At 41.8% G+C, this 22,314-nt stretch overlaps 1 protein-coding gene across 1 annotated transcript in view; it reads left to right on the plus strand.

Annotated features, from left to right (window-relative positions):
- The first annotated feature begins 2,349 nt into the window (after positions 1–2,349).
- CYLD (ubiquitin carboxyl-terminal hydrolase CYLD) overlaps positions 2,350–22,314 on the plus strand; it is a 75,373-nt gene continuing 55,408 nt past the window's right edge. The window contains exons 1-5 of the mRNA XM_080279685.1: positions 2,350–2,473; positions 7,312–7,483; positions 10,912–10,984; positions 11,189–11,328; positions 16,958–17,149. Coding sequence (XP_080135811.1) covers positions 10,942–10,984; positions 11,189–11,328; positions 16,958–17,149 — 375 coding nt within the window. The 5' untranslated portion in view covers positions 2,350–2,473; positions 7,312–7,483; positions 10,912–10,941. The remainder of the gene's footprint in view (positions 2,474–7,311; positions 7,484–10,911; positions 10,985–11,188; positions 11,329–16,957; positions 17,150–22,314) is intronic.

Below are 22,314 nucleotides of genomic sequence, written 5' to 3' on the forward strand. Positions count from 1 at the left end.
GGAATGGGAGGAGTTGGGGGACTGGATGGTGTGGGAAGGGTCAGTGGGTTTGGCTGTGGAGGTGTGAAGGAAGTAAGAGTAGGAATGGAAGGGGGGTTGATGGGTGGGGGGAAGGAGCATAAGGAGCAGGTCCAGGTGTTTGTGTAATGTTTCCTGGATGCAAGTGTTGTGCAGGTGTAATGGGTCTAGTTCTTGCAGGAGTTGCATTGAACTGAACCCTTTGTCTGTCAGCTCGATGTGATAGGGTTTGAGCATGTTGGACATATGTATTTGTTGGTGGGTCCTGGATTGCTCTCAATGTCCCCGGCTAGAAGAAGTCGTCGAGAATTGACAGCCAGGGAGTCATTTCTCGGTGTAGAAAAAACGGTGTTGTTGTGTGTGTTGTGTTGGGAGATGTGGTACTTGCCCGGGCGACCGAAGCCACTCCCAGGTACTCGATCCCCATGAGGGGCCAGGGGGGGGTTTGCGGTGGTTTGGCTCCCATGCTGTCCTCCTCTTCTCTTCGACAGCGTCTGGGGGGTAGACCTACGGCGAAGACGCCATCGCTCCAGGTCTGCCCCTTGTTGTTGATCATGGTACTTGAAGTCCTCTCACATGACTTCAGAAATGGACTTCCATGGAAGATGTTGTATGCTGATGATTTGGTGTTGATTGCAGAAAATGAAAGGGAGGTGGAGGAAAGAATTAGGAATTGGAGAGATGGTAGGGGGCACAAGGGCTTAAGAGGAAATACAGATAAAACAGAAGTAATGGTATCTAGGGCTGGTGATGGTACTGTCAGAGTAAAGGGAGAGAGAGGCCATGTGCAATTTGTCACAAGGGCATGGGATGTAATTCTATCTTATGCAGTGTTTGTAATAAATGGGTGCATGAGAGATGCAGTGATAGAGGTAGACTACAAGATAATGCTGATTTCATGTGTGCAGTGTGTCAGGGAGAGCAGGTGGAGCTTGTCAGGCGTGAAAGGATTGAACTTGCTGGTGAGTCTCTTGAGTGTGTGGAAGAGCTTGCTGGTGAGTCTCGTGACTATGTGGAAGAGTTTTGTTACTTGGGAGATATGTTATATGTTGGAGGTGGGTCTATGGCTAGAGTGAGGAGTGGTTGGAAGAAGTTCAGGGAACTGTTGGCTCTTCTGATATTGAGAGGGCTCTCCCTCTATTCTGAGGGATCTTTGTATGCAGCATGTGTTAGGAGTGTAATGCTGTCTGGTAGTGAGACCTGGGCAGTAAAGGAAGAGGATATTTACAGGTTCAAACGTACAGAAATAACAGTGATTAAGTGGATGTGCAGTGTGTCCCTGAGTGTGAGGCCTGGGGGGGCTAGGTTTACGATGGAAGGGTTGAGGGGTAGGATGGGACTGGAATGTATTCGTTTTCATTTTTAAAGGCTCCAACATGCTTGCATGTGTCGGCCTTGGTCACCTAATGGCGGCTCTCCATGCTGCACGATCCATTGCAGCCTCCCTGTTCAGTCCCTTACACTTATGGTGTAAAATGGTCTCTTCATTGCCTATGCACTTAAGTGAGGTGGTTAACAACACCATTGCTTCATGAAGAATGTATTGGTGTTGTGATTAGGAGAGGTAGATTGAGATGGTTTGGGCCCGTGCAGACTATGGGGGATGATAATTGTGTGCAGAAAGTAAGAAGTGTTTATGTTGTAAGTAGAGCTGCGAGAGGCTCACCAAGAAAGACATGGGATGAGGTCATTGAGTGTGACTGCTGGGATAAGAGTCTGAATAGGAAAGCTGACAGAAATCTAGCAGCTTGGAGAGCCACCATCAGGTGACCAATGCTGATGAATGCAAGCATGTTGGAGTCTTCAAAAGCAAAATGATTCCTGTAGCTGGTAATATGCAGTTTGATTAAGATGAAGCAATGGTGTTGTTAACCACCTCACTTAAGTGCATAGGCAATGAAGAGACTATTTTACACCATAAGTTAGTCAAGGAGAGAAGTGCTAAAACTTCTGTGCCAATAAAATGTTAATGGAGTAGCCCATAAAGTTTTGTGAATGCTAGAGAAGAGTGAATATGCTGCAGGTGTACCAGTGCCAATGCTGAGACCAGCCATCAACCTTACCCTTGCATATAGTGACCTCTGCATATAGTGAAGGTGGTTCTTATCAATCATCCAGATCTTAAGACCATTCCTATTGTGTACCACTGTTCATTTGGTTCTGGAGGAACCATGGTCAACCTGTATATGGACACAGGTACTGTAAAGGTCATAAAACCAATCCTAGGATGTGCTTTACTCCAGCATCTACATCTGGACATGGAGGAGTCATGGTCAGTCCAGTTTCTGTACCTAACACAACCCATTTTTCATCTCTTAGGAGGCTGTGATGCAACCACCAGAATTAAGCCTGAAGGGGTATATGACCTACTCCTCCATCTCATGGCGCTCCTTTCCAGAGCTTGAATATAGTACAGGTACTCGAAATTGGGAATGGACCTGAACTGTTCCAAGAGGTAAACAAACCTCAGCCTTATCATCCCTGCTGCATTTGCATTCACTTCTCAGTATTTAAGAAAAGAAGAAAAGCATTTTCATTAAAATTTTGCGTACATTTTGGATTTTTTTTTTCTTTGCACCTCAGTTCTTCTTACTGACTGTATTGAAATGGTTTACATATTCCCATCATGAATTTGTGTGATAATTAAAAGCAGCCAAGATGCTCATCCATAGATGTATTCATGGCATACCAAAATGAGCAACAGGGTTTTTGCTAAGGACAAACTTGTTAGCTGTTTTATTTTCATTAGCTGTCATTTTCGCAAGAGATCAGCATTCATTTTTGAAGAACCTTTTAAACTGTTGCTTTCCTGATTATAGGCATCATTTGTCACAGGCTCCTTTATTTTTTTGCAGTGGTTTAGACGGAATGATTTGACTGTTAGAGTCTTTATACATCTGAATAAATTTGTCTAGCAGTAGCCAGAAACCAGAATTTAATATTCAGGTTATACTTAAGTACAGCATCAATGGTTACAGAGTTAATTGAGATAGTTTATAAACCTGTGCCCAATAAATGTATCCATCATGTAAATGAAATTGTGTGTTAGAAAACAGAATATAATACCTACCGTAAAAACAACTTTTAAGAGTTTACTCTTTCTGTATTAAAGTGTCTCATGAGCTGCAGTTTATTTTTTGTTGTACTATATGAATTTATTTCCTTAGGAGAGAATTTAGAAGCTGGAGGGATTTGATATACTATAACTGTCATAGGCACCTACAGTACAATAGACATTCTTGGGAAAAAACAAAAAAATAAAACGGAAAAAAAAATCTTCAGATTTAACAGGTGAAAGAGTTAACAGAGATTATATTTATGGTACAAAGTGGCTTAGAAGCGTGTATCGCTCCATATCAGCCATTAATTTCCCACAGTGGATGGAGGGTGCCCATCATCCACTTACTCAGTGTAGGGTTACCTGAAGTAGCTCTACAGTAATTGACAAGCCAAATGGTTTTCCGCAAATTGCGAGAACATTTACTATGTTGGGTTGAACTGTAATTATATACCAGGCAACCAAACCTATGTATTCTTTGTGTGTCAGGTTGACAATGTGGGTTTGTGGAGGGCTAGTCTTCTCCCCTGTAAAGTAAGTAGCAAGAAATACAAACTCAGAGCCTTGGATCCATATGGACCAACAGTTGACAACCAAGAATTGAACAAGGGACATGCTTAGATTGGCAAAAATGAACTGTGAGAGGTGTGAATGATGTTGTGAAAGAAAAGATTTTGCAGGTGCTTGAGGATGCAAAAGTATATATTGTATATCCTGACTAACTGAGACCAAATGAAGAGGTGAGTGTGTGAGAAAGTGGAACCATGGACTGGGTGTAATTATGTGCGGGAGAGAATGAGAATAGAATGAAAGGGCAGTGAAGAGTGTATTCATTGTTGTGTGCAAGAGGGGGAAGGAGGACATTAGGGAGTATGAATCAGTTGGATCACAGATTGTATGGATAAGAATGAAAGTAGGAATTTAAGTATGGGTGATTGATTGTGTGTATGGATGGATGGATTGTTTGTGTGTGTATGCTCCAACAGAAGACCAAGCAACTAGAGTGAATGGCAAGTCATGAGCAAGTTTGAAAGCATGTATTGAGAAGTTTGATAGAAGTGAGAGTGTTTCTGATTGGAGATATGAATGGAAAAGTGGGAAATGCTAGAGTAGATGGGGTAGTTGGGGAGTGAGATATACTCACTGAAGTGGATGGGAATGGTAGTGCCCTAGGGGATGTATATTTGTGCAACTTAGGGCTTGGTAATAGCTGATGCCATTTTCAAGCATAAGATGAGCCATTGGTTGTTGTACTGCAACACCAATCTGTCTCATCGAGCAAACCCATCAACCGCAGGCAAGCAACTGACCCTGCAGGGCCATCCCATGCTGTGAACCAATGTTGTAGTGCAACTGACAGCACCTTACCACAGTGAGGCATGGGGATTAGAGTGGAGATTTGGTTCCTGGGTGGATGCCATATTTGCATCTCCATCCACGTATCAGGGGCAGCATAATTGGCTCCATATCACCCTTTTTTTTTTTTAACCTGTATATGGTTACCACTTGGTGTTGCAAATGGTATCCTGAGTTACAGGAAACCATTTGGCTTGTCTTTCAAAGTGGAAAGAAGAGTAATAAAGAATGACAGCAAGGATGGGAGAAATAGGAAAAGAGGAGGATGGATACAGAAAAAGAAAAATAGACATGAAGAAGAAATAGGCAGCACCATATCAAGTGAATGAATGATTGGTGTCCCCATGTACCACCATGAACCACAGGTATACTTGGTGAGTGATCAAGGGGATAGAAGGTGAGTTGGATGAATGTATGGCAGTGATTAAAAATGTATGTGTGTGTGTATGATCAAATAAGATCTGTGTTTGACATGAGATTGTATAGAGGTTTGGGGAAGTGGACTGTCTGGCCATTGCATTGTAGTACTGTAGTTAAGACCAGTGCAAAAGTGATAGGTGAACAGAGGTAGAGGAATGCAAGACATAACGGTTCCTGTACAGAGAATTAAAAGACCACAGGAGAAAGAAAAGGCAAAGTAACTACACAAGGGAAGTGGAGGAGCAACTGGGTTGCTTTGACTTGGAGCAGATGGAGAAGTGGAAGATGCATGTAGGGTAGGTGGTAGGTGGTGACAACCATCATCAACTCCTGTGATGTAGTGCTGCCCACTTCTTCCTTCACCTATGTCATTGTTTCTGTGTCTGCCCTCCTCTCTTCCTACCTCTCCTTTTCCTTCCAGTCACTTTTTATTACTTTCCTTTCCACTTCCAGTGGCTCTGCTCTGAGTGACAAGACTAAAGTTTTCTTACAACCCAAGAAACTGTTTACAATGCTGGGAGGTAACCATATAACCAGATAATGGGGTGATGTCGAGCCTGTCATGGTGCCCCTGCTAAGTGGGTGGCGAGATGCAAATGTGGCATCCATCCAGGAACTATACTTCTACACTTTTCCCGTATGCCACACCATCACAGGTCACTGTCAACCAGAAGGAAACATCAGTTCATTGCATGGGACAACTCTACAAAGGAGGTTGCTTGCCTTTGACTGTTGGGTCTACTTAGCCAGACAGACCGGGGTTGAATCATAACAACAATAACATGTAGGGTATTCTCAAAAAATCAGTGCAGCCTGTGAGGTAGTGTTTGGGGTGAAATGAAGACTTGAGGGGGTAAAAGGAACTTCATGGTGGAATGAAGAGTTGAAATGAGCTGTGGAAAGGAAATATAAAGAATGTAGTGATTTGATGGGAAGTAGAGGAATGGAAGATGCGGAGAGACAAAAGAGAGTTGTATGTTGAGAAGAGGAGAGAGGTGAAGAGACCAGTAAGAGAGGGTAAGAAATGTGAATGTAAAATGTAGGGAATGTGAGAAACTGTTTTGGAAGGAGGTCAGGAAAGTAAGACAAGGTGAAAAGGAAAGCAGTAGAGGGATGAGAGAAAGTAAATGGTAGAATGTTGGTAAAGAAAGAAAGTGAGCAGATTGTTATATAAAATTATAGAGGCACAAGTGTTTACTCTTAAACCAAGTACTGATATGTGAATATTATTTTTGTATTGCCCATGATAGTATTTACTACAAAATAATATACAAAATGCTTGTTGAAATTTGAAAATAACAGGTCACTGAAACTATTGCATTTATATCAGGATTACCAGAGTCTGAGAAAGTTCAAAAGAGTAAGTTTGTGGTATGTGTTGATTCAAACCATTCCCCCTACTCAAGCAACAGTACTTGCAATGAACCCCCCTCCCCCATTTTATTTTTAGTGCACCAGACACTACTTTTCCCCCTACTTAAATCTGCATGACTTTTAACCCTGGAGTTCTGAACCCGAGCGCCACGACGTCATGCGCATTACGTGGTGTTACAGTGGAGGCATGCAGCTGGTATCCTTAGTAGCTTCTGTCTGTCCCGAACCCTGACAGATGTAAGTCATGTCACTCTGCTCCACACCCTGGAATTTTCTATAATCATGTGATATACCCTAGTTCAGTGTTGTGGCCACCTCTCTTCCCCACAGATTGTGCATATAATCGTGAAATACCCACGTTCAGTGTTGTGGCCACCTCTCTTCCCTACAGATTGCGCATGGACTGGGTACTGGTGACCCCCTGTGAGCAAAGGCAGCATATCTGGGAAGGGTTTGGGGAAGTTTGGTTAAAATTGATGATGCTCTGTTTTTTTTTTTTTTTCCCCCAAAACCTTCTCAGATGTGTTTGATTTTTTTTATTTTTCAATTTTCTTTTTTCTAAATTCAGTACAGTACATACCTTATCTGTATGAGTTAAGAGTTAATATTAGGCCTAGTAATAGTAAGGTGCATTAACTTTAGTGTGTAATTGTTAATTTGAATAAATATGCTATCTATCTATTGCCAGACGCCATAATCCCATAAGGGGTGGCCATTTGACTTTGAGTTATTTGTTTTACAGGGAGGGGCACTAACCCTCCACCAACCCACTTGTTGACATGTAGGGAGCACGTATGGTTTGGTTATATGGTTACCACCCAGTGTTATAAATGGTTTCTTGGCTTGTAGGAAACCATTTGGCTTGTCACTCAATGTAAAGCCTGTAAAGAAAAGAAAAGCAATAAGAAGTGACAGGAAAGATGGGAGAAATAGGAAGAGAGGAGGGCAGACAGAAAAAGAATGATAAAGGCTTAGGAAGAAGTAGGCAGCACTACATCAAGTGAGTGGATGATGGTTGCCACCACCTACCTTGTTGCATCACTCTCAGTTCCCAAAAATGACACACTCTCCACTGTTTCATCCAGCTCCTGGTCAATAGATTCATCACCAAGCATCTTTGGATAGCCCTTAGGAATGATCTTGATTGGTATGGATGTGGATGGGCCAGATCCTAATGAATCATCGAGGGCCCAGTGGTGGGAGGAGACCGAGCAAGAATGTGACATCTTCACTGCCACAATGCCGGACAAAGACTGAGTGAGTCACGGGGCATGCGAATGTGATATGGTGCAGGGATGGTGGTGGGGGTTTGTTATTGTCATTCAACTCCTCCACAGAACATGGGAAGCATATTTGCTAAAAAAAATTTTTCCTATTTTCCAATGTCAGGTATAATATACTCATGTTTAGTGATTCTGTTACAAAAAAAAAAATGTTTAGTACTCCAGGGTTAATAATGTCTTGTAGTTGAATTCCTTTCATACAAAACTGCCGTCTTTTTAGGTCTAGCATTCTTGTCACTATACAGTATATGGTACAGAGGAGTCAGATGGAGTGCATACCACTTAAGATGGCTTAGTGACCATTGTATGTATAAGGAGAGAGAAATAGTGTACCAGTCATGTTCAAAACTCCTCTAAACTGTATGGTACTATTCAGTGTAGGGGTAGTTTCAGGTTGTTGTTACTTGTTTAACCCTTAAAGCACAGGGCTATAAAAAGCTGAGCCCTTCCCATATGCTGGGATATTTCCAGAAGTTGCTTGTTTTCAACCTATCATAGCTTAGTAACTACAGCACCTAGAACTCACAATTAAAGATCAGAATACTCACCAATCCTTTGGCTCTCCATTGCAAGTGCTCCAAAGTCTCCAGGTGAAGGCATCTGGAGGTAGGAGGTATTGAATGAAGGTCATTTTGGAGGTCATAGCAAGCTGCGTCTGTATGAGCTGATGAGTTGGTGGCAAGGGCGTGTTGGCCTAGTACACAGAGCTACCCCACTCGCACTCATTCACACCCCCTTTCCCTGCTAGACCTTCCTGCTCCTCTCCACCTGCCCCTGTCACTACTACTGCCCCATGAATGAATTTCACACCCTTTATGAGCAGCTCACTCATCTTACTCACTCAATTCTTCTGGCTGTTCTAAAGTGCCACTGTCATATTGTGTGTGGGAGAGGAGAATACCAAGGATTATTCATCATGGCATACAGTACCTGCTGCAAAAGATTCCTTGTACTTTCATTTGTGCACTTTTATTTTTTATATACATGCCATGAAAGATCTCTTATATTCATTTGAGCTTGTTTTTTAAACTTGTAGTTTTCCTTGTCTTCTAGCACCTTACATATAAATGGCACATATTTGGCCATGTTCATACCTCCCTACAGGAATTCCATTAAATTCTGAATAGTTTTTTGTCACAACACTTAATTTTACATAAATTGCAAGGTTGTTATCGTTATCACTCAAGCTCGTTTTGTATATTAAGGTTTATACAGTACAACACAAAACCACTGTACAGTACTTGGTCTGAAAGATCACTTCACTTTTACTCCAAGACTTGTTTCTATACCATACAGTACAAAACCACTGTACAGTACTTACCCCGAAAGACCACTATCATTTTTCTCTCCTAGTAACTACAGTACAGTACTTGTTTTCTATACCAGATGATACAAAACCACTACAGTTTTGGTCATGACGCTTATTTTCAGCACCGTAGTTTTCTTTATCCTTTGTAGCTTAAGTTTATTTTTTTGCTGCAGTCTGACTTCACCAGATGAATATCTGTCCTTACTTTTGTAAATACTTATTCTCTCATTTCATTTTTATTTAATCTATAAAGGCTTCAGTTTGCATGCATGTGTCGCCCTTGGTCGCCTAATGGTGGCTTTCCATGCTGCTCGATCTCTGGCAGCCTCCCTATTCAGTCTGTTAGCCCTGAGGTTATACTCTATGATCACGTCCGAGGTCTTTTTCAGTCTGCCTCTCGCAGCCCTACTCCCAGAGTTCACACTTGTCACTTGCTGCACCCATTTGTCATCTCCCATCCTCTCCACATGCCCAAACCATCTCATTCTATCTCTCCTCATCATAGCACCAATACACTCTAGTCCCATCCTTCCTTTTAACTTCTATTATAAAGTTAGCCCCCCAAGACCTCACACTCAAGGGCACATTGCACATCCATCTAATCATTGTCATTTCTGTATGCTTGATCATGTGAATATCCTGTTCCTCTACTGCCCAGGTCTCACTACCATACAGCATTACACTCCCATTGCATGCAACATACAAAGATCCCCTAGGGTGGAGAGACACCCTTTCAGTGTCAGAAAAGGCTACAGCTCCCTGAACCTCTTCCAACCACTCCTATCTCTAGCCACAGAGCAAGCTCCAGCTCTGTCTCAAGCACATGTCTCCCAGATAACAATATTCTTCCACACACTTGAGAAACTCGCCAGCAAGTTCAATCCTTTCACACCTGACAGTCTCTATGTGCTCTCCCATCACACCTCACACTTGAAATCAGCATTTTCTCGCAGTCTACTTCTGATACCATTACATCTCTTATACACCTACTTGTCGCAAACACTGCACAAGATGGAATTACTTCCTTTGCCTTTGTGGCAAACTGCACATGGTCACTCTCCCTCTTCTTTGACAGGACACTGAAATTTTCCTGTTTTTTATACCATTTATTTTTTCCATTTTTATGTACAAATTTACTCTTATACAGTATATGTTACACTTCCTCACACACCTGAAATAGTGAGGCTTGGGGGATGTGGTGAGAGGATGGTAACGCATCGGCACCACAAAGGCGATGCGAAGGAGGCTGGGGGTGGTAAGGGTGACCAGGGCATGTGACTACACTCTATGTAGTCACATGCCCTCTTACCACTTGAGAATGATGATACTGTCATTGCTAAAACTCTCCCAGTTGCACTATCAATCAACTTCTTCGCTGCATGAGTGGGAGGCTTAGCAGAGGTGAAGGTGGCACTGTCCAGGTGGCTGCCTGTGATGGCAAGCGAATTAGACTATGTAGAAACAGAAATCATCGTTCCTATCCCTCATGTTTCTGAAGGAAGACTGATAATGTAGCTCACCTGTTTCACAGTGAGCATCATAAAAAATGGGTAGGACTTCAAATGGTGGTGGGAAACTCACCCTGAACACCTGTTTTATGATGGCTAGTTCTGTCGTCTGAGCTTTAGTGGTTTAGGAAAATTGTCACACTTGAAGAGGGTCCATGTCAGGTCAAAAGCGTTGTACCTTTTCAGTAACACAGTATTCTTCTGTGGATATAATTCTTTCAGTTGTGATGTGCTGAGACACTCAAAATATACATCCTGTTAAATTTGTTTCAATAATGGTATTGCAGTACTGTACTACAATTATATATTGTATAAACTGCATTTAACTGTGGTAATAAACTTGTGCAGAAATTCTCTTGGCTTGTGCAGATGCAGACTCAGTAGTTGATTCAGTTTGGATTATGTACACTCAATAGTTTTCTCTGTCAGTGATTAAGAATTTAACCCAGAAATGCAGCAGTGAGAGTGCCTGTGATTTATATAATTTTGGTGATGCTGTGTCTGATGAATGACACCTGTTCAGTATTTCAGGGTCCTTTTGGAAAAAAGAGCTTTGATTTTAGAAATATGCTACCCTAATTTCAGACCTATGTAATATCAGTAAATGTGAAGAGGATGGAGGGTGGGCGACGCAAGCTTCATGCCAGCGGAGGGAAGGGTGAGTCAGACTCTATATAGCATAACAGTATGTTGATAATGTGACTATACTGCATACCATGACTATCACTTGATGTACTTTATATTGTACTATAATACTGAATCTTAACACATGCGCTTTTGCAGTGTATCTTGAAGGATGTGAAGGAGCTGGAGTGTAATGATTATCTAATAATATTGTGTGCATTTATGCATGATGGGCCAGGAGGGAGTGAAGATTGTCCAGTAACTGTTGGGGAAAGAGTGGTGTGTCTTGAGGACTACCCAGAGCTGGGTGTCGTACGCTGGACAGACAAGATGCCGGGGCTCAGTGAAGGAGGCGTATGGATGGTTGGAGTGGAATTTGTGAGTGTCTGATACTACACAGTTTCTCAGATTCATTGAACTGATGACAAATATAAGTACTGTAATACTAATGGTGCACTGGATATATGGTTTTCTTCTCTTGCCAGTGTAGGATTTGTTTAGTAATATGTATACTGCACTATACTGCATAGTGGCATAGAGTAGTGATATCTTGAAATTTCACAGGTGTTTTTGCAGTGAACCCATACTGTTGTTACAGTTGCAAAAAATTTTAAAACAAGTTGAGAACTACACTGTAATAGTACAACACTTTTTTCATTATTTTCTTGCTTTCCATTGTTTGAAGTGGCAGACTAAGTGGAACATAAGTCTTTTACAATAGTAGATAATGTCATTGTCAAAATAGATATTAATTAACAAGTTGCACCTGATGGATGCTTTCCAGGCTCCATGTTTTTTGGCAAAATTCCAGTCAGATCCCATAACACTGAGGTCCCTTCACAGGACTTCCTTCCATGTTTTCACAGGTTAGACAATAGGGACCGACTCTTCCACATTCAAGTCTTAACAGTGGTTAATCCAGTTACTCTCACATTCTGTCCATATTTTCTCCCCATCTCTGCCTACACTTACTTACCACCTCACCAGCACTCTTGGTACATAAGCATCCTTTTAAAGCTAAATATGTTGCTCCATGCCTTGCTGTGACACTGCATATCCACTTCACCATGCTCATTTCATAGTCCTTAGATATGTGAACATCTTCCTTTACTGTCCATGTTTCACTACCATTTAGCAGCATGCTACACCCAGTCTATACTATTATACTATTTATCTATTACCAGATGCCTTAATTCTGTAAGGGGTGGCCACAAACAAATCGCCTCCATGTTACCTGGTCATCCACCATTTGACCATCCTGCTCTCAGCTCTTACTTCCCTCTCCCATATACCTCTTCAATCCTTCAATCCATTGCACCCTTGGCCTCCCCCTCCCTCTCCCCCTCTCCACATCACTCACATACACTCCATGTTAGTCTCTCACTCTCCATCCTCTTCACATGGCCAAACCACCTCATCGTATTTCTCCTAATGCTTCCAATCACATCCATATCCTCACCATAATGCTTCTGCACTTTGTCATTTGTCACTGTGTCTCTCCATGTAACTCCACATGCTCCTCTCAAATATGTAACTCATTTCCACTGCTCTCACTCTTGACTTGTGTCTTTCCAACAAGGTCAAAACTTCACCTCCAGACATTAGAGTTGGTATTATCATATTGTCATGCAGCAACTTTATAACTTCCATGCATACTTCCCTGTTTCTTAATCACTGCTTTCAAAGAACCAGCAACCTTTTTCCCGTATTGTACCCTTTCAAACACTTCACCCTCCCAACTTCCATCCTCAATCATCACACCACCCAAGTACATAAATGCAGTCACATTTTCCATTTCCCCATCATCCAACCTCACTGTACATCTAGTGACTTCATTTCTCTCAAAGACCATAACTTTGTTCGTCCTTACATTCACCTTCATATTCCATTTCTTACATACAGTACTCTGTGTAGCACATAAAATTTCCCTTTCACCAGCAGACAGCATGTGAGAGTGCATGAGTAGAGAGGAAGGAGTTTACAGTCAATTTGGGTATGCATCAGGGCTCTGGTGTGACTCCCTTTTTGCTTGTCATGGAGCCTGAAGCACTGTCATGAGATATCATGTTTCAGTTGCTGTGGGAGTTGTTGAATGTGCATGATTTGGTATTGATTGCTGATAAAAAGGAGGGTAGTGTGAAGTTTAGGAAGTGAAAGAAGGTTATTCAATCTAGGGGTTAGAGATTGGGTGTGGAGAACACAATGGTTATACAATAACTTCTCAAATAACTCGAGGGTTATGTTCCTGAAGTAGTCGCGTTATCTAAAACCGCATTATTTAAACATAATTTTCCCACAAGAAACAGTGGTAATATTGGGGGTTACGTTCCTGGACCCTGGGAAAGTCTACCCATTTGGGAAGTTATGCTACTCTAAACTTAAAAGCAACACTATTAATTTGAACAAAAATCCATGTAAACAACAAAAACAGTATATTTAGGGAGAAGTAAACAACATTTGAGCCCTAGTTGTGCCGAAGCGCTGTTTACTTCTCCCAAAATATATACTGTACTGTGTTCGTTTTTTACGTGGAGTTTCTTTCAATTTTGCTTCTTTCACGGCATTGTGAAAGTTCCTCAACATTATTAATGCATTAGTTGGTCATAGAAACAAAACAGTAAAAGCAACATTTTCATTACAGTAAGTAGGTCACAAACAATAACAACACAAAGCATCACATCATCTACGCATCACTCGCCATCTGCCTCTGTCCCTCTTCACCCCACTCCCCAACCTCCAGCCCTCCCCCACCTCCCACCACTCCCCCTCTTCTCTCTGCTGTCCCTACTCACTCTGCTGTCATGATATGTATAGACTTTATTTACCATAATGAAACAGACACTATATATATATACTGTATATATATATATATATATATATATATATACAGTATATGTATATGGAGCCTTTGTGGTACAGTGGTAGAGTGTGCGTTTCGTACACGTGTGGACCAGGGTTCGCGCCCCACCATGGTAATAAACTTTGGGAGTGTTCACCCGGCCACGTACTGCATTGGCGGACACCAGGGGTGCTGTGGTTGAACCAGTGTCGCTTACTGTAAAGTATGCTTGCACCCAGTCGGCTTACGTGGGCCGATTACACTTGGTTCACAGACTACACACACATCCAAAGCCACTCCAACACTACAAATACACTTACAAGCACTTCTCACCCTACATACAATCTCTACTAGACAGCCTAAGCCACTTGGTAGAGATACATTGGCTGTATCGCCCCGACTTCGGTCGGGATAGGCCGGTCCTGCAGTGGATACTCAAACGGCTGATGATGATGATGATGATGATATATATATATATATATATATATATATATATATATATCTATCTATCTATCTATCTATTGGCAGACGCCTCAATCCCGTTTGGGGTGGCCACAAACAAATCACCTCCAAGTCGCCCTGTCCCCCTCCATTTCACTGCCCTGCTCCCAACTCACACCCCTCTCACTTATATACCTCTCCACCCCATCCCTCCATCTCATCCTCGGCCTCCCCCTCCCTCTTCCCCCCTCCACCTCACTCACATACACTCTCTTCGTCAGTCTTTCACCCTCCATCCTCTTCACATGGCCAAACCACCTCAGTGTGTTCCTCATAACGCTTCCTATCACATCCACATCAACACCACAACGCTCCTTTATATCCTCATTCGTCAGCCTGTCTCTCCATGTGACTCCACAGGCTCCTCTTAAATAACTCATTTCCACTGCTTTCACTCTTGACTTGTGTCCTTCCAACAACGTCCAAGCTTCACTTCCGTACGTTAGAGTTGGTATCACAATACTGTCATGTAGTAACTTTTTCACTTCCATGCTCACTTCCCTGTTTCCTATATATATATACAGTAAACCCTCTATAATTCGGATTAATTGGGGGTAACCCCATGTCAAATTATCCAAAAATCCGAATTATTGGAGCTCATGCTTGCCCTATCCCCAAATCATACCCACGCTCGCTAAGACATGGCTTTTACACAAAAACATTGAACAGTACAGTATTACTTTTTACCCCAAGAGTGCACAAGACAATAAATAAAATAGTGTCAAACCTTCTTGCAAAACAGTAGTAGAGTACAGTACACTTAACTGTACAGAAGGTACTGTACAGTTCTAAAAAATTACATTTATCACTACACTTATCACTACAAAAACTGTTCATGTCCACTTATCACTGGAACCCTTTTTGGACTTGTCTTGCTTAATTTGAATTACAGTATATCCAAATTAGAATTATTTGTCTGGTGGTCAAAAAAGATCCAAATTAACCGATTTCCGAATTATTCGGGTTTGAATTAGAGAGGGTTTATTGTATATATATATATATATTTTTTCAACTGAATAAATTAAACCGTCCCCAAGGCTGTCTATCAGCTCGGGACTGTCCAAGGCGCGCGCGGCTAATGTGAAAACATCACATACGTGTAAAGTCACCTTTAATCGAGAAACCCTTGTTAGTTAAACCTATCTCCATAAATATTTGCTCATGTTAAAATGAAAATGCTCTGTTTAAACTCACGTTAGTTGAGAGGTTACTGTAGTTCTATAAGTGGATAAAGGCTCATTGATGGAAAGTTGACATTTGCTTTGTGACATATGCAAGAAAGGGGAGGAAGTACCTCCATCTTGTGTGTTATTTGTTTTGGATGGGTATGTAGGGTTACAAGTAATTATGAGTCAACTTGATATAATGGAGATTATGTGATCCAGTCAATAGTAGAGGCTCTTAAGGGTGTTAATTGTATATAGGGATATGATAACTGCAGAGGTTGTTTAGAAGTTTGCTCAGCAAAGAGTCATGATTAGGTGAAAGAAGTTTAAGGAGTTTTTGCCCTCAGCAACACCCGAGGGAATCTCTGTACAGTATACGTGAATGGAAAACTGCATGCTTTGTATGTGCTTAATGTGAAGGTGTATGGCACCAAAACAATTAGTACAGTATTACAGGAGGAAAATATCATACTTGTAGAATTAAGTGTAAGGAATGGGAATGATTGGTTGATGTGTAGTGTCATCATTGAGGGGTATAGGAATGGGAGTTGTCGTGAGAGGATGTCGTGTTAGTTATTGTGTTATGGAAATGATGCTAACATTTAGGTTGATGTGGCTTGAACAAGTAAAAGAAATACTATATGTCAGAGTAATTGTGTACAAACCTGAACGTGGAAGGGACAGCTCCTAGTAAAGGCTAATCTAAGCTGGGAAAGGGAACACTGCTATAAATAACACCATATACAGGTATGTAAATGTACATATATGGCATGATAACATACCTGTCTGTCAGGATACAGTACTAGAAAACTGCATTATGCAGCCATTTGGATAATATATCTGGTGTTCCTTTAATGTTACAGTGTATCTAGTTCAGTCAAGTTGTATTTCGGTGAATAGCACAGTAAACTCAGTTCAGCCCATATCATCAGTGTTTGTATTATGTTTTAGTGTATGTGGTACTGTACAGTATTTAGATTGTTCAGCAGCCAGTACAGTACAGTAGTTGAGGGTGATTAATAGATACAGTTAGAGCTTTGTATTATATGAAGTGCTCCAAGCCAGATGGGCGACCATGCATTTTGCTTATTTTCGGTAATTAGTTGTTAAACTTTGACATGGCTAATTATACGATGGTAAAATTATATTTATATGCATTTTATTGTTTAGCTTGAAAGTGCTAGCCAAGACGATTAAAATGGTGGTAAACATGACATGTTTAAAGTATATTAGTATTTGGTAATTAGATGTCAAAGCAAATAAGCAAAATGCACGGTCGCCCCTCTGGCTCGGAGCACCTCATATTACATGAATTTTTCTATAATTTTTTACAGTGCCTAAACCAGTCAATTAAATTCTTATATTACAGGAATATGTATTAATCAAAGTAAGCATAGTACAAAACATATTTAAGTACTGCATTATGTACTTTGCTTATTATTTTTATGTTTGTGCCACAACAAAACAAGTAATTAAAATATGTACTTTTTTTTTCTTGTAGGATAATCCTGTTGGTACAGAGAATCACAAAGTTGGTGGACGACCTTTGTTTGATGCCAAGGTGAATCATGCATCATTAATGCCAGCAACCAGCCTTATGAAAGCAGAAGATTATCTTGGCAAGGAAGCACTGAACTTGGATCATAGTGGTCGCACCTCAGGTGGAAAAAGACCTGCTCATATGACCTCCAAGGTACAGTATTTGAAAATGCAGTATGTGTATCTACCATTCTATATATAAAAAATAATAATTTGGTTTTACGCCAGGTATCCCCGAAGGGCTAAGGCGTTGCCTCTGGGTAGAGGACTTTGGACTGGAGCGTGTAGCATTTTATGACTGGATGCCCTTCCTGATGTCTACCAATGACCCTTGGGTAGATTCGATCCTCCGACCCTTCGGTCAGAGCGGAGCGCTCTAACACACTGAGCCACGGCTGCTACAATATATATCTATCTGTCTCAGTCTGTCTATCTGTCTATCTATCTATCTATCTGTCTGTCTGTATATATATGTACTGTGTATATATATGTATGTATATGTATTGATGTATGTATATACAGTATATATTTACCAATATATATCATCATCATCATCATCCAGACCTCCTTTCCCACCCTAGAGCGGGATGAGGAGTAGCAACGTCCAGACAGCACATGTTTGCCCATTCCAATGGGCACTCATCATTCAAGACTCCGGAATCCTGGCTCTATCTGATACGCCAAAAACATTCACCACATCCTGTAGCTTCACATAAACATATCCAATAGAGTCAATCCAGATGCTGTCATGTTAAATAGGGGCACCAGATCCCTGATCATGCACTTCCTCTCACAACATTCATCCAGCCAGCTCTATCTCCTGTCAGTCCCCTAGCCTCACTGACTTCCATACCTCTCTTCCTCACACACTCATCCACCATATCCTTCCACCTTCTCCTTGGCCTACCTCGCCTCCTCCCTCCTTCAAATTCGCTCAGCTATACCTTTTTCACCACACTATTGTTATTCATTCTCTCCACATGCAGCTGCACAAACAAGTACTGGTAGCTCTTCAGTCCCCCAGCCAGCACAAAGAGAGGGATGCTTTCTTTGACTGGGCCAAGTCTGTGGCCCATGACTTGGAGCAGCCAGTTTGGAGACGCTGTCAGATGGAGCTTAACACCATCATGCTGAAGTACCTGGGAGGGAATGACAGTTACCAAACCCAGGCAGAGCAGCAGCAGCAGGCATCACCCCTCAGCAGCCAAGTACATCATTCAAGCATCCTGGCCAGCCATCATAGCCCTGCTCGATGATGTGACAGCCCCAACTATTGCAGTGGGCGCAACTACTGCCTACATCGCAGGTCTCAATGTGGCATTCTCAGGAGCCAACGTGGGTGGCACAGCAGTTCCCCAACCTCATCCAGTACCAACTGCCACAGCAGCAGCAGCATCACCAGCCTCAGCCATCAGCCATCACAGTCCACCTTGCAACGCTGCAGCCTGTCCGCCCATCATCAGCACCGTCGATCAGCTCCTCGATGAGGGACTGGCATGGGATGACCAGCACCCTGCTCCACCGAATACCACACGATCCTGCATCAACAAGACAGATCTCACTCAGAGCAGCACCTCCTCCTTCCACCTTAGCAACTGTGTGGACTCTAATTTCCCCTCTAATCAGGATCAGGATCAAGATCAGGATCAAGATCAGGATCATTGACTTTGAAGTGCTATTGAACTTTTTGTTTTAGACTTTGTGTTCACATGTTACATTTTTTGTAAACTTATGAATGTTTTCATATTATTAACGATTTTGGCATGAAGGGTGATGTTTGAAATATTTGTATTGCTATTAATGGTTATTTTATTGTGGAAGAATGTTTGTGATCATGATTAAAGTTTTGTTTGTGAAAGGATTAATTGTAAAACTTAATAGTTTGCACACGAAAATAAATGATATATTTTATAAAACATTTGTGATTTTTTTTTACTAAATGTAGCATAAAATAAAACTTAAAAGAAAAAATTACTGAAGTAAATTTAAGAACTTGCAAAATTAAGTATATATGAGATAAATAATGCAATTCTAATATATAATAAATATTAAAACTGGTTCTTTGAAAATGACAGCAAATTTTAACAATGAATTTAACACAAGTTACAACTCTTACACTTTTCTTCCCATTAATATATATCAAAGAGGAAACTTTGAAGATGATTAAACACAAGTTAGAACTCTTACACTTTTCTGGCCAGTAATAGATTTCAAAGATGGAACTTCATAAAATTTTTTGTCTGATGCAAATCTTATTGCAACAAATCTTAAAATTTTCTGTATTATAAAATATAAAAAACAAGGATTTAAGGTTGGTGTTTTATCTTGTAGAAATTTGCCGTAAAGACAAATTTCAAGCTTGTAATTTTTGTTTTTTTCAGAGTTGTAATCTTATCATTTTCAGTATCGGTATATTTGTTTTTGGAGTTTGATTTTGTTTCCACTTTATTTGGGTAATATTTAAATACATGAAATTACTGTTGAAAAAATGAATACATAAATACTTCTCTTTTATTAACCCGCCGCATGCCGGTTATTTTTAGCCCTATGGGTCGCCTCCGTGCCGGCCATTTTTTTAGCCCCCCCCCTTTTTTTTTTTTTTTTTTTTTCCCCTAAATTGATAGATTTTGATGTGAAGACAACGAATTTCATCATTAAAATACTCACCAAAGCCCGGAAATGGGTTTTATTGAGTCCTTCATACTCGTATACAGGTATTCCCGCTCTCTCACGCTCATCAAGTGGGTGAGGGAAAGCTGTTTTCTGTGTAAGGTAGACTCGGGTATTTATGCTGGAAAGGTATAGCAATGTTCAGTACACTTTTCTAATTACTTATTACTTCAACATCTGTCACAGTTTGCATGTCTCTCTCACTGTGAATGCAATGTCTTACACATACAGTACGTGAAGATAGGTACAACCTGACTTCACTATGTTCAGTCCTGGCATTTACAGGAAGTTATTTACAACTTGACTTTACTATGTACAGTCCTTACACCTACAAGAAAATATTTACAACTTGATTTCACTACCTTTAGTCCTTAAACTTACATGAAAATATTTACAACATGCCTTCATTTTTTACAGCACTGGGTGAGGCACACAGGCAGAGTGAGGCAGAGCAAGCTTGAGGGGGGGTAGCAAGTGGGTGTATGGCCTTGATCACCTGGGGGATGGTAGAGGAACAGTTACCATACATGCCTGCCAGTTTTTACTCACGAATATTGTGCTCCAGTCGGATTGAGCTGGTGTTTATATCCATGGGGCGGTTGGGGTCTATTGCTCACGTATTGCCACTCAGGGATGAATAAGGTTGGTCACTCGAATCTTAAATGTCAGGACCAACTGCCTAGCCCCGGGCTCCTACGCTCTTTGTGGGACAACTTAGGATTGGATGATGGATGGATGGATGGATCTTGAAAATGCAGTCATAGTGAATTTTTTAGATTTTAAGCCGTTTTAAAATGGCACTGGCACTGATCGCAGATTTTCGTCACACCGTTTTAAAACGGCACTGGCACGCAGCGGATTAATAATCTCACATCGTTACATCAAAGAACAATTTAAGCATAAATATTACAATAATAGCACATATAATGTCAAAGTACAGTCTGAGCACATTAAAAAACCATAAGATGTTCCTGCCATGGTACTAAGCCTGCTTGGCTGTTAAAATACAACTTGAGGTACTCTCTCTGTCTCTTGGCAATGACAGTGTCCCTGTTTGGCCCTGTTACTCTGTTGAGGTCGTGCATATTGGCGGTTTCCCTCCAGAGGCCTGGTATCAGGTTGTGTTGTTCATCCTCCTGGTTGAGCTGTTGGTTCTGGACTGCTGGGAACTGTAGCCTCATCAGGTTTTGAAGACAGATACAAGCTGAGACTGCCACCCTCACAATTTCAGGTCAGGCTGTTTGGTTGTCAGCTTAACTTGCCACCGTTGACCCAGAATCCCAAATGCATTCTCCACCACTCTTCTACCTCTGGAAATTCTGTAGTTAGCGATGGTCTGATCCTTCGTCAAGCCATGCTGGGAGTAGGGTTTCATGAGGTAAGGTCTCAGGCCAAAGGCATTGTCTCCTAGGATGAAGTAGGGGATGTTCCGGGAATCTCTGGGCAAGGGATCTGGGTCTGGGAATCCAATGCTGCCATCTTCTAAACATTCCTTCTGTTCACAATCGTTGAATATTTCAGCATCAGACATGCAGCCATAACCACCAATGTTGATCCACAGGAACTTATATACAGCATCTACCAAGGCCATTAACACCACTGAGCAGAACCCTTTGTAGTTGTGGTATAGGGACCCAGAGTTAGGTGGACATCTGATGGCAACGTGCTTCCAGTCCAGGGGCACCGCAGGCATGTGGCACATTTCATTTCCTGTTGAACTACTCAGCAATCGCACACCATTCTTCTGGGGTTGTTGGGCAGGATAGCACCTCATCTTTGTACTCATTGATGATGTCCTGGCACACTTCGGATGGTGTTACGGGCCACTCTGAAGGCATACTGAAGGGTGGGACACTTGTCGCCAGAAGCCAGGTACCTGATGGTGATGGCCAGCTTCATGCCTGGTTCCAGGGACTTGCAATAGTGGGTACCTTGCTTGTAACATATAGGGCCAACTCGTAGTAGCAGCTGATCGAACATCTCAGGAGGCATCCGCAGGAAGTTGAAGAAGGACTGTTGGTCTTCCATCCTCAGCACTGACAGGAGTCTGTCATAGTGCCCATACTGCAATCTTCTTTCAGCAGAAAGCCATGGTTGCACCCAGCATGAGTGTTTTCTTCTCATTCTTTTCCTTCTCATCAAAATCACGGCAGCTTGGGCATCAAGAATAGCCTGTTGAGTGATCATGTATGTAAGTTGCAGAAGAGCAGCCTGTTGTGCAGCCATCTTGGTTGCAGCATGAATGAAACCTGGTGCACTTTCCATACGTTTATATAGGGTTTCCTGGGGTCGAGATGAGAACTATTTGCCAGCGAGGTAAGGATGGGATGGTTGATTTAAGAGCGAGGTGAAGTCTTCTAGCGCGGGCTATGGTCGACCCACGAGCGTGCCAGATCAAGTTGGGTTGAAATAACAACGGGATAACTGAGTTACACGCGAGCCAGCAGCCAAGTGACAGCTACTTGAAGTCACGGATTCCCCACTTCTCACTCCTACCTGACTGCTACAGCGACTGTCCAGACCCTATCACACTCCGTTTCGTGCCTCTCTTGACCACCTCAATCGCATCTTGACTGTGTCTTGACCCTAATCCCACCACGACCACATCTTGCTTTTTTTGAGCAAGCTAAAAAATTGCCCACGACCTCC

This window comes from Coenobita brevimanus, chromosome 80 (assembly GCF_032717465.1).
Source record: "Coenobita brevimanus isolate Jiangsu-jjx chromosome 80, ASM3271746v2, whole genome shotgun sequence".
Lineage (NCBI taxonomy): Eukaryota > Metazoa > Arthropoda > Malacostraca > Decapoda > Coenobitidae > Coenobita > Coenobita brevimanus.